The 14,898-nt window shown below is 42.1% G+C and overlaps 2 protein-coding genes across 6 annotated transcripts in view; both read left to right on the forward strand.

The window, feature by feature from the left end:
- DYM (dymeclin) overlaps window positions 1–14,898 on the forward strand; it is a 279,208-nt gene that overhangs the window by 116,728 nt on the left and 147,582 nt on the right. For all 5 annotated transcript variants that reach the window (XM_072858890.1, XM_072858886.1, XM_072858891.1 and 2 more), the window contains one exon: window positions 1,447–1,572. In XM_072858890.1, coding sequence (XP_072714991.1) covers window positions 1,447–1,572 — 126 coding nt within the window. The remainder of the gene's footprint in view (window positions 1–1,446; window positions 1,573–14,898) is intronic.
- LOC140650810 (uncharacterized) lies at window positions 11,336–13,398 on the forward strand. The gene is made up of 2 exons (XM_072859601.1): window positions 11,336–12,662; window positions 13,255–13,398. Exons 1-2 carry the CDS (start codon window positions 11,871–11,873, stop codon window positions 13,279–13,281), a joined length of 819 nt encoding a protein of 272 aa, XP_072715702.1. The 5' UTR covers window positions 11,336–11,870; the 3' UTR covers window positions 13,282–13,398.

The raw sequence follows: 14,898 nt of genomic DNA on the forward strand, positions 1-14,898 counted from the left end.
GAAATAATTTGAACAGTGGACTAATGCAGTGACGTTAGTCTCCTTTTTCCCCCATCCAAGGAAAAGACTAATGTTTTTTGCTACATGCTAAGTAGATATTCTAGGAAAACTTGGTCTTTATTCTCAAGAACTATATTCACAAAACACAAAGACATCAACTCCAGTTTCAACTGGAGAGAGAGGTTTGTGAAGGATCCTTTGAAATGGTAAAGGAAGGATGTTTGCAATGAGTAAATATTTTTTTCCCCTCTGCTTTTGTTGTGGCATTGTCTTGACCCTGGCCAAAGCATCAATCAAAAGGTTTTGTGGCTTGCAGCATTTAGATCAATCTCATTGGTTTTAATAGAAACTGTCATGTGTTTTAATATGTTCCAACTGTTTAGGGACTGGTTGATTGTAAGAGAACATTCTGGTAACTTCAGAAGCTTGTGAAGCACTCGGTGTCCTGGCTGCTCACCAGAATAGGTTTCACATTCATCCTGCTGCACTCGGCCTGTTTTGAAAAACAGCAAGTCTTTAGGTGTCTAGAAGCTTCTTGGAACAAATTCTGCATCTTATCTGCTATCTTGGAATTGAGAGTTTTCTCCAGTTCCTTTTTCCAGGGTATTTTGCAATTTAGGCCTATTTCTGCAGCCCGGGGAAGCCACGTTGTACTGAGCCAGTGGAAAGCTAATTTTCAGTTGGTAGAGACACAATATTTGCATCTGGATTAACTTGAGACTAGCATTCAGGTATGCTTGTTGTTGCAATGAAATCTCATTTTCATTATTATTGCAAGACTTTGGCTTCAGTTGTTCATCCTGGTGGAAATGTTGCAAGACCTTGGGCTGAACTCTCATCTTAATGTCAGTTCTCGTTGGCTGCGTATTATCTAGAATTGGAAAAACAGACCTTTTCTAGTCTTAACCCAACCCAAACTGGTTCTTTTCTGGGATTATCTTCACACACCAAAACGGGATTTGAGTTTTGGGTCTCAAAATGCCTCTGTGCACCTCAGCTCCAATATGCTTGGCTATATTTGATGAGGAAAGTCCTTTCAGACCAGGCTTGTGGGTAGCACAAATGGTTAGAAACAATTGTTTTCATGCTTGAACTGGTGAAAATCTTGTTTAGCAATTTTATTTTCCCATAGTCTAGAGGGGAACTAAAGCTTTCAGAGCCTATGGTAACTGGTATGGCTGGAAATCTCATTTATTAGGAATTGAAATTCCACGTCTGACCACAAGAAAGAATTTGTTTAGACTCTCTTGTGGAGACAGAATGAAACAGATGGGGAAGGTGTTTGAACACTGTATGTCACTATTCAGGGGTGGTTATTTCAAGAGGGAGGAATTGCTATGATATTGTTAAGGGAAGGGTGATACACAGGAGGTTTAGAGTCTCCTCTGTTTATTGTCTGAGGTATTTGAAGACTAAACTAACACACACGTTTTTCCTTCCCTAAAGGTTCTGCCAATTCTTGAAATCCTGTATCATGTTGAAGAAAGGAATTCACACCATGTTTACATGGCTCTTATCATTTTGCTGATCCTTACAGAAGATGATGGCTTCAACCGATCCATTCATGATGTGGTGAGTTGTTGTTTTGGTAAATAATTCTTCAGTTCTAAAAATCATTTAAATATTTATTTTTATGAAGATACATCTGTATATCTGTTTCCTCAGCAGAGGCTGTACATGTTCATCCAAATTTGATGGCGTATACATATTTCTTTCGTAAGGGCTAGTAACCTGAAGTTAGAAGAGTCATTTCAAAACTTTCCTGAGTGAAGTGAACAAACCTGCTCGCTCTTGTAGAAGAGATACTGCATATACCTCTCTTTCTGTGTTTTTTGGTGTTTCTTGTTACAAATTAATGTAGTAATAGCCAGGCAGGCTGCCTCAAAGATGCTAAGTGTTTGCCATGGAAGTAGAGGGGCTAGAAGAGAGAGAAAATCAGAAAACCTTTTTATTTGTCTTGAAAAACTTTGCTTAACCAGTTTGCAGCTGAGAGGAGCTTTTAGTTGGAGTTTTATTTTCCAGACTGAATGTTACTTCCTTACTTGGCACTTCTTTTTTTGGCTTTCTGCTACATTAATATGTATTTTATGTTGTCCATGTATTATGATCTGAATTTTGACTAGCTTTGAGCCTTGACCATCTGTACTGGAGAAAACCTTGGACAATTATGTTCTAGTTTCCTAGCTTCTAAAGCTACGATAATGCAGAAGATGTCTGCAGTGATTTTATTTAATTTTTTGACTGGGACATGGAAACTCTCTTTTGGGGTTATGTGAAATTAATGAAATATAAAAAGCTGGAAGCAAGTGTCAAGGTATCTAAACAGAACTCTTCTCCCAGGTAAATTTCCAGCCTGTCTTGGAGGGAACTGGAATTTTTTCTTGGTGCCAAGCAGTAGAGACTTACAGTATTTACTCTCTGAAATTTCAGATTATTTCCTACAGCTCTGTATGTAGAAAGCAAAAAGAGATGATGTTTATATGCAATTTCCTGGGAGTACCTTTTAGGAAACAGCTTTTAGGAGGAGCACCTATAGTAACCATGCAGATGACTGAAACATTTTCCTGAAGCTTTCTTCTACCTCACCTTGGTGTGCCTTGAACCTATACATACACACCGTACATTTACGTGTGTGATGTGTATTTTTGAGTTCCGAATCACTAAGTCATTTAACTTCTCTTGTAAATTGAGCTTGTTGAGGGTTAGAGTACAGCAGACAAGGTTTCACTCCTTCCTCAAGTCTCTTCCCCCATCATTCTTCATTCATTTTAAAGGCTTTACACATGGTCTTTCAATAAATTCCTTACTGGATAAGTAAAAGTGGAAGATTTCCCTAAAATTGCTAATGAGGATCTAGCTGTGGAATGAAAACATAAATCAGGTTTTCTTGTCCAGTTTATTCTTGCCTTTGCAGCTAACCCTGCCAATATAGTTGTAGTGTTTTCTGTGCAAGGTGGATATTAGTTTACTACTTCCATTTTAATAAAAACAAAAATAAACCCCACTTATTCCTTTTACCCTGCACTGATTTTTTTCAGTCCTGTCTTTGCTTCTTCTATATTCTTCTCAATTTAGTCTGTGATTTTACTTCAGATTTTCACTAACTGCTTCTTTCTTTTACTCTGTGGTTGTGTTTTCCCACTCCATAGTGTCTGGTGAGAAGCATCCATTCATTAATAGCATTATGTGGCCAGAGTTTTGCTAGTTTTGCTCCTTAGCTAGATAGAGGCGGCTGTGAAGTGCCTGAGCCTGCAGGCCTGTCTATGCGAACTTCTCCTGTTAGTCCTACTGCAGGAAAACCTGTGAAAATGGAAACTTTTATCATCAGAAGCCAATGGAGTGCTATGACACTGTAGAGGATAGATGTGGAATAACCATAATTCTTTCTCCTGTGCTCCTCTTCTCCTTACTATTCTTTCTCTTACCCTTTTCTCCATTCTTTGGATGGGGGCATGTTTCATACCAAAGGAGAGAGTGAACTTGGAGGCTAAGCAGAATGCTTTTCCACCCTCACAGTGCTTTTCTTACTGAATTTGAAGGCTTTTCCTTGCTCTTAATCTTGGTGTCATGTGGATGGATTGGATGCAGTGAAGGAGAGAGAGGAGGCCTCCCCTTGTTCAAAACTTCAACTGTGCACTCCGAAAGTCACCTAAATAAACTATGAAATAGACAAGAGAGTTGATGACTGTGATACCAACTCTTAAGTATTCCTTATAGAAAGGATTCCTTATCTGTAGAAAAACCACATTCTGTTATACTTAAAAAAAATAAAGTTACCTTCTTGATCTACTTTATCTATGGCATCCCTGAACTTTACAGAGGGATGTGGGTATCAAAATACAAATGTGAGCATTGCATCTTGTCTTGTGAACTATTGGGGAATGGATATATGGGTAGTGGGTTCTTACAGATCCCATGATGGGGAATAAGTGTAGTTAGTGCCCCACTTTGTGGAAAAAGGATTCAAAATCATACTGATAAATCACTTCCCCTCAGCCATCTTCTTGAATTATTTAAATGGATGTTTCCAGGTATGAATGACCAAGTTACTGTTCAAAAACTACAGTATAAAGTAAGAAATTAGTCTCATACTTTCCTAAATATTAACTCCACATCTCCTAAAGGCTGAGAGGGTATTATAGGGCAGCAAAATGAATGGAGTCAGGAAAGCTGTATGGGTATTTCTGTAAAATGTGAACATCTAGTGTCAGTTACATAACTGGAATGAAACTTTTATTCACTGCAAATATTTGTCAGATTTTAGCAATTACAGCAGGATTATTTTTTTCCCCATCACTTGGGTAAAGTATGAAGAAAAAAAGGATTTGATGTATTTTAGGGCAACCTCTTTTTCTCTCTGCTGCTGTGGACCATTGTGTACTGTTCTTATAAGAAGCATGACTGTACAGTCCATTTATGGGCTATTTTCCTTTGTGGTATTTAACCCACAGTTATTCATTGATTTTTAAGATTAATTTTAGTAAGCACAGTTTTATAAATTTTGTGATTATACCAACTGGTAAAGAGCTCAGGAAATGACAGAAACACTTTTTGACTGGTGAAGCATTTTTTGTTTAAAATGAATGTGGTCTTAACTGCCTGGAAAAGATCATCAAAATCATAGGTCCTGTTCCTGCAATTGGCTTAATGCAGTTAGGTCCCTGTAACCACATAGAGCTCAGTTTCTTTCACTAATAATAATAATAATAATAACAGCAACAGAGTAAACGAGCAAATGCAAGAATTCCCTAAAGGGGACAAGTATTGGTGATTTTTCTTCTCCGATTTATGAAACTGTAAATAAAATGACATTGGATGTCAAAATAACATCATATAGTACTTTATGTACCAGTAACCTATAGTACTACTATAGTACTTCATGCTGTAGTGAATAGTGATAGACTGTAAATCACAATTTAACTGTGTTTACTTTTATTGCATTAAGAAATATCCCACAAGCAAAGCTACAGGAAACTGAGAATCTCAGTGCTCGGTATATATAGAACTGAGTTTCTGTTCTTTGCATCTGCAGTTCTTGCACCCTGAGTTGTAGGTGTCCAGGAGCCTGATGTTAAAAAGAGTAATTAATCAAAACCACCACCCCCCCTTTTTTTTTTAATTATTCTTGTAAGACCACCCCAGGTCTGAGCTTTTTGTTTTTCTTTTTTCCCCTTTTAATATTATTTGCAAACCAATGAGAATGTTCAGATTGTGGCACTGATTTCAGGCAGATGATTTTGAAATTTAAGGTACTTCCATGTTTCATGCTTCTGAAACCGAAAACCAGGTGAGGGATGGTGGTGGTTGCTCTTGTTGTTTTTTAAATAGGCATTTCATTGCCTACCTGCTATGGTTGCTTTCTTCAGTGTGGGGTAGAGGTGACAGGGACTGGTATGTAACTTTTTAACTTTGATTTTTTTTTTTGAGTAGTGGACTATTCCAAGGCATAGTTGTCTCAGTGAATGATCACTTTCCAGGGTTGGTGTTTTTAAAGTTTCAGTGAGAACCGTTGGCCATTTCTGGAGTGAGACTAGGGCATGAACATGTCTTGTCCATGGTTACAACTGGCAACATGTTCTTTAACAAGCTCTGGTAACTTCATGTTTTGCATTAGGAATTTGAAATTTGGCAGGTAGTCTTTGTGCTAGGGCTCTGCTGCTGATGATCTGAATAAATTTGACCAAATTATAAATCTCTGGGGGAAGGGGAGCAGTCTGTTTCCATCTGCAGAGCAGATACATAGCCAGAGATGGCCTGATGTCCATGGTGACTGAACATTCTCATTTTGCTGCTCCCAGAGCCAGCTGGGCTGTTTGCATCCTCCCCTGCCCAGGGATCATGTATCAGTTGAGATACACAAGCTTCAGCTTGTCCCTATGTAAGTGCTGCTTTCAGCTCCTGTGGAATGGGACTGCACCCAGTGATGCTTCTGTTGCTGCTTGGCAATGGTTGAAGCCACATAGAATCATAGAATCATTTCGGTTGGAAAAGACCTTTAAGAACATGGAGTCCAACCATAAACCTAAAACTGCCAAGTGCACCACTAAACCATGTCCCTAAGCACCACGTCTTCATGTCTGAAGAAAGCATATAGGAACAGGAGCCTGACATGACAACAATTAGGAGAAATTGGAAGGAGGCTGTGCCTGGCTGCACAAGGAACACGGGATGGGTGCAGTGGGCAAGAGAGGAATTAAACAAGAAACAGGTAAGATTTGGGATTGCTGAGCAAAGAAATGAGAAAAGAGGCAGGGTAGGAGCAGAGTGAAAAAATGCTGGAGAAGGTGAAGACTCAAATGGGCAAGGTGTGGGCGGGCGAAGTGGAAGCTGGGAAGAGAAAGATCTGAGAAGGAATGAGGTCTGGGAGGGCAAGGAGCTGGGTATGGGCTACAGGGAGGGAAAACGGAAGGGTGAAGGCTTGTGCATAGCACAGGGAGCCATAGGTGGATGAGAAAGATGTGACTGGAGACGTTGGAGGACTCAAGGTCCTACTTGAGGTTATCTAACTTGTTCCAGTCCCGTTCCTCGTGTCCCTTGAGGACACCTTTTGTGAGAGAGCGCATGATGGGACCTGAGACTCCTGAGATCCATCATAGTGTGAATCAAGGAACTTCCACTTTGGTTGGTAAAGTACAGGGATGTGCCCCACAAAATAGCACTAAAGGGGGTGGGAAGAAACATGGGCCTCATTTTATTTGTGGGAGGAGGTTGCTTTGCTGTTTCGCTCATAAATGAGAGACTATAAGAAATAGCTTATTAGAGATTTAATCGGTAAGTTGATCTTTTTTGTTGGGGTAAGTGTATTTTATCTCAGAGCAGGGGAAAAACCAACCCTTGGGTATCATTTTAGAGCAAATTGAGTAAAATTCTTTCTTTTCAGTAAGCATCTAGAAATATGTCCCTTTATGTACTATTGCTTTGGATTTCCATTGTGTGTGATGTCAAAACAAATAGTATTTTATACTACCCATTTTCATAGATACATTTTGTTTTTAAAAGTATGTTTAATTTTCAGTACTCTAAGCATTCAGAAGTCAGGAAATGAAATGTGCAACCACAACTTATCCCTGTTACATTTATATATTACAGAATGTAACCATTACTTAATGATCATATATGGTTCTTCAAATAACAGTATATTTTTCTTCTGGAAGGTTCAAGTGCTCAGCTTAAGATATTTTTTGTTTTCAAAGTGGTCCATTTATTTATATAAAATCTTCTCTTGAAAACAGATACATTCACATGGTCATAAATAAGCTGTTTTTAAGAAATCACGAACAATTGCAACCAAAGTAACTGTCTACGCTTACTTTAGCATTTTGCAGTTGTGAAGTAACCCACTAACTTGCTGTATCTGATCATAGGTTTATGCTTAGCAGCCTTGGGATGATCAAGTTCTCTAGGAGAATATCTTCTTGCAGTGCAGTTCGTATGTGTAATCCATTAATTAGACAACTAACAGCTCTAACTTTCCAGTTGCCTGTTTTGTGAAAATACATGTGGATTTTTCTTTGTCTTTCAGGCTATTCCTGTTAATCATCTATGTTGTCCGTCCTGACTAGTTGTCCTTGTTTACTGAAACTTCTTGAATGACTTGCTTTCATTTATACCATCATCACTTTGTCTTAAAATAGTATTAGTGACTTGTTATAACCAGAAATTATACCTGTTTCCGCATCCACTCATAGCCTCCTATACGTGGAAACCTTTCTTGTAGTGATTTCATGTTTCCTATTTGTTCCTCAGCCTCGATCATTCTTCCCTTAAATACCTCTCAAGTCTTTCCCTCTTCCCCATATTCTGGTTTTTCCTATCCCTTTAGCAAAAGGTGTTTACCAGAAATTGTCACACTTGAGCCTGTTGCTGGGGATGTTTGTCACCTTAGCCAGCACTGCACTACTATTAAACAGTGGTTTTCCCATCTATAGGTTATAGTCGTTGGCTTCGCTTTAGCTCCCTTGTGGGAAATAGGAAGGTGCTGACAAAAGTCAGGTACTAGGTAGCATGTGATAGCGGAGACACTTTTTTTTTATTGTAATGATCTGAACTTTTGTCTCTTCATATATGGTACAGAAATGACTTCGGTATCTCAAACTGCATCAGCCTACCTACTAACATTAATTTCCTGAGCCTACCAAATGTATTCAGTGCCTATATCTTTTTTTCATTTTAGTGTATCTAGTCTGTAATGACATCTGGGACATACCTCTTGTTGCATAGACCTTTGTACGCATGATTTTCAAAACATAAATGGGTAAGAATCCTTTTAGGAGGTTCCTTCTTTTTGGGAGGTTTATCAAAAAAACACCAAGATCTTTCACCATAGGCAAATGCAGTCTTCTCTGAAATACTTCATGAAAGAGAGGCTTTCAGTTATGCTAGGAATAAAGTGAGGGAGGAGAGAGTTTGGTGAATCCTAGTTAAGATGCTATTACACATGTCTCTTGTACTGTGAAAGGGCTTCAAGAAACACAGAGTTAAGGTGAGAATGAGGGTGGGAGATAAATGAAAGAAATGTATGTGCACGGGGAATTTGCAGAGCCTGGAAGGTTAAAAAAAAAAAAAAGGCAAAACCAACAAAAAAAAGGCATTTTAAAGATAGTACTTATAAAGTATTACCCTTATCTAGAATAAGCTCCATAGGATTCTTTGTTTTCCACTTGGGTTTTTGCTTTAGAATCTATTGACTAAGAGTTTTAATAAAATGTACGTGTAATTATATCTTTACTATTAAGTATTACTTACAGTAGGATCCTACACAATACTAAGGGAAATATAATATCCCCCAGCACATTGTGTTAAATAATACCCTGATTTTTGCCAGCAATACTCCTATCACAAATGCTGGGAAAAGCCAGAGTACCCATTGCAGAGCTCAGCTTGGGGTGCTCTGCAGTGGAGTACTCAAAAAGCAAGTGCTTCACTGGCTGTCAGGGGATGGGTGGCCTGGGCAGCCTGGCACTGAATGGGGGCATCAAGCTGGGGGTAGCCAAGAAAAACAGGTATGTGAAGGTGGTGGCTGCTTTTCTGCCCTAAAGGAGGAGTCCTATAAGAATGCTTCTTCTAAAAAAATTTTTTTCCTTTTAATTCTGCTGCTTTGAATCTTTCTGATTAATCACATATAGGTCTGTCATGACTGCAAATTTTGCTGAGAGAGAAACTGTTGGATGCATTTCTTAAAGGTCTTCGTTGTCATTGTCCTGTGTATTTGATAGGATAGGTCTGTCTTTGTGTTTGGAGCTGATAAAAATGCTTTTAAAGGCATAGGTAGGAGTACGGTGTGGAAGGGAAGGAGGACTTGATCCCAACTGATAATGAAAAGAAACCCTTAAAGCAAAGAGAGCCTGTGACATACATGTTTGGGATTTAAGCGCAAAAGTTGATGGATAAAATGAAGCAGAATTATCTGTAGGTTACAGGGCTTTTTGAGTATGTATTTCAGATTAGGTGACATAAAACAATGATAGTCTAACCTCTCCATTCTCAACACTAATATAACTTCATTATTGCAGTGTTTTGAATGCCTATTGGGTCCTCAAAACAGCGTAGTACTTAGGATCTTTCATGTTTCATAGATTGTAGTATAAATCATTTGCATAGTTTATGGGGCTTTGTGGGAGGCATGTGCTCTGTGTATGTGTTTTAAACTTACTGCAAAAATTAAGGCTGCTGACTAGAAAAGAAATTCAGGAAGAGGCATACTGTAAAATACACCAAAGTGCCTTGCTGCAACTCATTTGGAAGGATTGGTCAACAGCAGTCTGGCTGATTATATTGGTGATATTCCAAACAGACGTACAGGGAGTATGGGGAAAATACAATACCAAAGCAGACTGATGGAAGAGAAACAAAGATCAGGAAGATAATTAGAAAGAGAGAATAAGAACTTCCTAGTTGAAGTATTCTTTTTATAATACAACTTTTAATTTACTCTCTGAAGAAATATGTTCCACTGAAAAACAAGTTGTCATCTGCAGTGACAACTGTGCTGTTAATATTCTTAGAGGACTCCTATATAGCATACTCATATTCCACTGTATGAAAAGAATCCTGGCTTTTATCAGAAATAGTGTGGCCAGCAGGACTAGGGAAGTGATTGTCCCCCGTACTCAGCACTGGTGAGGCCGCACCTCGAATACTGTGTTCAGTTTTGGGCCCCTGTCCTGGTTTTGGCTGGGATAGAGTTAATTTTCTTCCTAGGAGCTGGTATAGTGCTGTGTTTTGCATTTAGGATGAGAATAATATTGATAACACACTGATGGTTTAGTTGTTGCTAAGTAATGTTTACACTAGTCAAGGACTCTTCAGCTTCCCCTGCTCTGCCAGGTGCAGAAGAAACTGGGAGGGGGCACAGCCAGGATAGTTAATCCAAACTGGCCAAAGGGCTATTCCATACCATATGATGTCATGCCCAGTATATTAATGGGGGGAGTTGGCCAGGGGGTAGCGATCGCTGCTCGGGGACTGGCTGGGCGTCGGTCGGCGGGTGGTGAGTGGTTGTATAATTTTTTTATATTTTTTTTCCTTCTTTTTTCCCTCCCTTGGGTTTTGTTCCTCTCTCTCTCTCTCTCTAGTTGTTTTACTTCTCATTATAATTCATTATTATTATTATTTTGTTCCAATTATTAAACTCTTCTTATCTCAACCCTCGAGTTTTCTTACTTTTCCAATTCTCTCCCCCATCCCACCGGGGGGAGTGAGCGAGCGGCTGCGTGGTGCTTAGCTGCCAGCTGGGGCTAAACCACGACAGTCCTTTTTGGCGCCCAACGTGGGGCACGAAGGGTTGAGATAATAACAGATTAACCAGAGCGTATTAAGGAATTCAGATCTGTTAGTAGTTGTGGGACGTGATATTGATCCATCTGTTCCTAGCATTGGTTTACCTGATCTGCACCATGCTCATATTTTTTTACTGTACATGTTCAAGACGGGTGTTGGTTTTTGCAGTTTGCTGTGCTCTGCTATGATTAGTGATGTTTTGCCTGTGAGATTTGTTATTAAAACAGTGACCTTGGGTTTATTTTGGTATCTAATTGCCATACTGAAACCATTACTGTATGTCGGGTATCATCTTATGGAGACAATTCGCAATTATACCTCTGCCTCTGAGAGGTTTTTTATGGAGGAAATGCAGAATTGTACCTTCACTACTTTCTTCTACAATGCTTCCTCCTTCATTACAATAACTTTTCAGTATCTTGAACAACCTTGGGTAGTTAAGATACATCTATTGGTATTGCTTGGGAATATTGTTTCGATCTTGTCCAAGGTTAGTAAGCAATTTAAGAATATAATTCAGAGATCTGCCCCAAGGCTGGATAGTTATGAGTGGCAGGGTGTGTGGGATAGCATGGGCAAATGCCTAGGACGGTGGGCACCTCCAGTGTTTTGGAACTTCACCCCTGAACAAGTGCAGAATCCTGAAAAATTAGCAGAATATTTGGAAAAAGTATGCTGTCACCCTGGCAATTGTAGGGAGACACAAACCACTGCAATGTGCTGGGGTCTGGCCCATGCCTACCGAGCCCTGTTCAACACTATTCAAAACCCTCAAGGATCCGGTGACAAAATGACAGGCACTGAGGCTGCTCCAGCCCCTCCCTGCGACGGGCACTGCGGCTGCTCGGGTTACCCCTGCGACGGGCACTGCGGCTGCTCGGGTTACCCCTGCGACGGGCACTGCGGCTGCAGCTGCTCCGGACAACTCCGTTACAAGCATTGAGGTTCAAACAGGGAACGAACCTGTGTCAGTATCAGTCGCCCCTATACATAAAAAGAAATCCTGGAAGCGAAAGTCAGCTCGTTTAGAAAGGGAAGATGAAAGAGCAGGGCCATCACAAGGAGAGGAAGAGGTAGAACTTGTGGATAAGATGGAAACTACCCGATCCCTATCCCTGAGTGAGCTGCGAGATATGCAAAAAGATTTCAGCCATCGTCTGGGCGAGCACATTGTCACCTGGCTGCTCCGATGCTGGGATAGCGGGGCCAGTAGCCTGGAATTAGAGGGTAAGGAAGCCAAGCAGCTGGGATCCCTTTCTAGGGAAGAGGGCACTGACAAAGCGATTGGAAAAGGAGAACCAGCCCTCAGCCTCTGGAGGCGACTCCTGTCAGCTATGAAGGAAAGATATCCCTTCAAGGAAGATGTTGTATATCGCCCCGGGAAATGGACCACCATGGAGAAAGGGATCCAGTACCTGAGGGAATTAGCTGTGCTGGAGGCGATTTATGGTGACCTGGACGACGAGCGGTCACCCAAAGATCCAGATGAAGTCGGGTACACACAACCCATGTGGCAGAAGTTGGTACGGAGCGCACCATCGTCGTGTGCCAACTCATTGGCAATACTGACCTGGAAAGACGGAGAGGGACCAACAGCGGATGAAGCTGCTAGTCAGCTCCGGGAATACGAAGAAAGGATCTCTTCCTCCCTTGTCTCAGCTGTGGAGAAACTGTCCCGGGAGTTCCAACGATTCAAAGAGGATAGGTCCTACTCCCTACCTGTACGGACCAGTGTCTCAGCTATTAGGAGTCAGCGTTCCTCTGCTCAAGAGAGAGGATATAGAGGGTACACACCACGGGGTACCCTATGGTTTTACCTGCGTGACCACGGAGAGGATATGAGGAAGTGGGATGGAAAACCTACCTCGACCCTAGAGGCACGGGTACGTGAGTTGCAAGGAAAAACAATCACCAAAGGGGGTTCTTCCAGGGAAATTGCTGCTCCGGTTTCTAGCGGACACTTTCCCAGACAGAGTAAAAGGGCTGATCTTACTCCTGATTTTAATGAAGGAGCTCCTGACTTGTATGTACAAGAAATGGGTAATGAATATAATAACCAGGACTAGAGGGGCCCTGCCTCCAGCCAGGTGGAGGAAAGGGACAACTGGGTTTACTGGACTGTGTGGATTCGATGGCCTGGCACATCAGACCCACAGGAGTATAAGGCTCTGGTAGACACCGGTACACAGTGTCCCCTAATGCCATCAAGCTATACAGGGGCAGAACCCATCTGTATTTCTGGAGTGACAGGGGGATCCCAACAGCTAACTGTCTTGGAGGCCAAAGTGAGCCTAACTGGGAATGAGTGGCAAAAGCACCCCATTGGGACTGGCCCTGAGGCTCCGTGCATCCTTGGCATAGACTACCTCAGGAGAGGGTATTCCAAGGACCCAAAAGGGTACCGGTGGGCTTTTGGTATAGCTGCCTTGGAGAAGGAGGAAATTAAACAGCTGTCCACCTTGCCTGGTCTCTCAGAGGACCCTTCTCTTGTGGGGTTGCTGAGGGTCGAAGAACAACAGGTGCCAATTGCTACCACAACAGTGCACCGGAGGCAATATCGTACCAACCGAGACTCCCTGATTCCCATCCATAAGCTGATTCGTCGACTGGAGAGCCAAGGAGTGATCAGTAAGACTCGTTCACCTTTTAACAGTCCTATATGGCCAGTGCAAAAGTCTAATGGAGAGTGGAGACTGACAGTAGACTATCGTGGCCTGAATGAAGTCACGCCACCGCTGAGTGCTGCTGTGCTGGACGTGCTGGAACTGCAATATGAACTGGAGTCAAAAGCAGCCAAGTGGTATGCTACAACTGATAGCGCTAATGCGTTCTTCTCAGTCCCTTTGGCAGCAGAGTGCAGGCCAGTTTGCTTTCACTTGGAGGGGTGTTCAGTACACTTGGAATCGATTGCCCCAGGGGTGTAAACACAGCCCTACCATTTGCCATGGACTGATCCAGATGGCACTGGAACAGGGTGAAGCTCCAGAACATCTGCAATACATTGATGCCATCATCGTGTGGGGCAATACAGCAGCAGAAGTTTTTGAGAAAGGGAAGAAAATAGTCCAGATCCTCCTGAAAGCCGGTTTTGCCATAAAACAAAGTAAGGTCAAGGGACCTGCACAGGAGATCCAGTTTCTAGGAATAAAATGGCAAGATGGACGCCGTCAGATCCCAATGGATGTGATTAACAAAATAACAGCCATGTCTCCACCAACTAGCACAAAGGAAACACAAGCTTTCTTGGGCGTTGTGGGTTTTTGGAGAATGCATATTCCAAATTACAGTCTGACTGTAAGTCCTCTCTACCAAGTGACCCGGAAGAACAACAATTTCCAATGGGGCCCTGAGCAACGACAAGCCTTTGAACAAATTAAACGGGGGATAGTTCATGCAGTAGCCCTTGGGCCAGTCCGGGCAGGGCCAGATGTAAAGGATGTGCTCTACACGGCAGCCGGGGAGAATGGCCCTACCTGGAGCCTCTGGCAGAAAGCACCAGGGGAGACTTGAGGTCGACCCCTAGGGTTTTGGAGTCGGGGATACAGAGGATCTGAGGCCTGCTATACTCCAACTGACAAAGAGATATTGGCAGCATATGAAGGGGTTTGAGCTGCTTCAGAAGTGGTTGGTACTGAAGCACAGCTCCTCCTGGCACCCCGGCTGCCGGTGCAGGGCTGGATGTTCAAAGGGAGGGTCCCCTCTACACATCATGCAACTGATGCTACGTGGAGTAAGTGGGTTGCGCTGATCACACAATGGGCTCGAATAGGAAACCCCAATCGCCCAGGAATCTTGGAAGCAATTATGGACTGGCCAGAAGGCAAAGATTTCGGAATATCACCAGAGGAGGAGGTGACGCGTGCTGAGGAGGCCCCACTGTACAATAAATTGCCAGAAAATGAGAAGCAATATGCCCTGTTCACTGATGGGTCCTGTCGTATTGTAGGAAAGCATCAGAGGTGGAAGGCTGCTGTATGGAGTCCTACACGACAAGTGGTAGAAACTGCTGAAGGAGATGGTGAATCGAGCCAATTTGCAGAAGTAAAGGCCATCCAGCTGGCTTTAGACATTGCTGAACGAGAAAAGTGGCCAGTGCTCTGTCTCTATACTGACTCATGG

Source organism: Ciconia boyciana, chromosome 4, assembly GCF_034638445.1.
Source record: "Ciconia boyciana chromosome 4, ASM3463844v1, whole genome shotgun sequence".
Lineage (NCBI taxonomy): Eukaryota > Metazoa > Chordata > Aves > Ciconiiformes > Ciconiidae > Ciconia > Ciconia boyciana.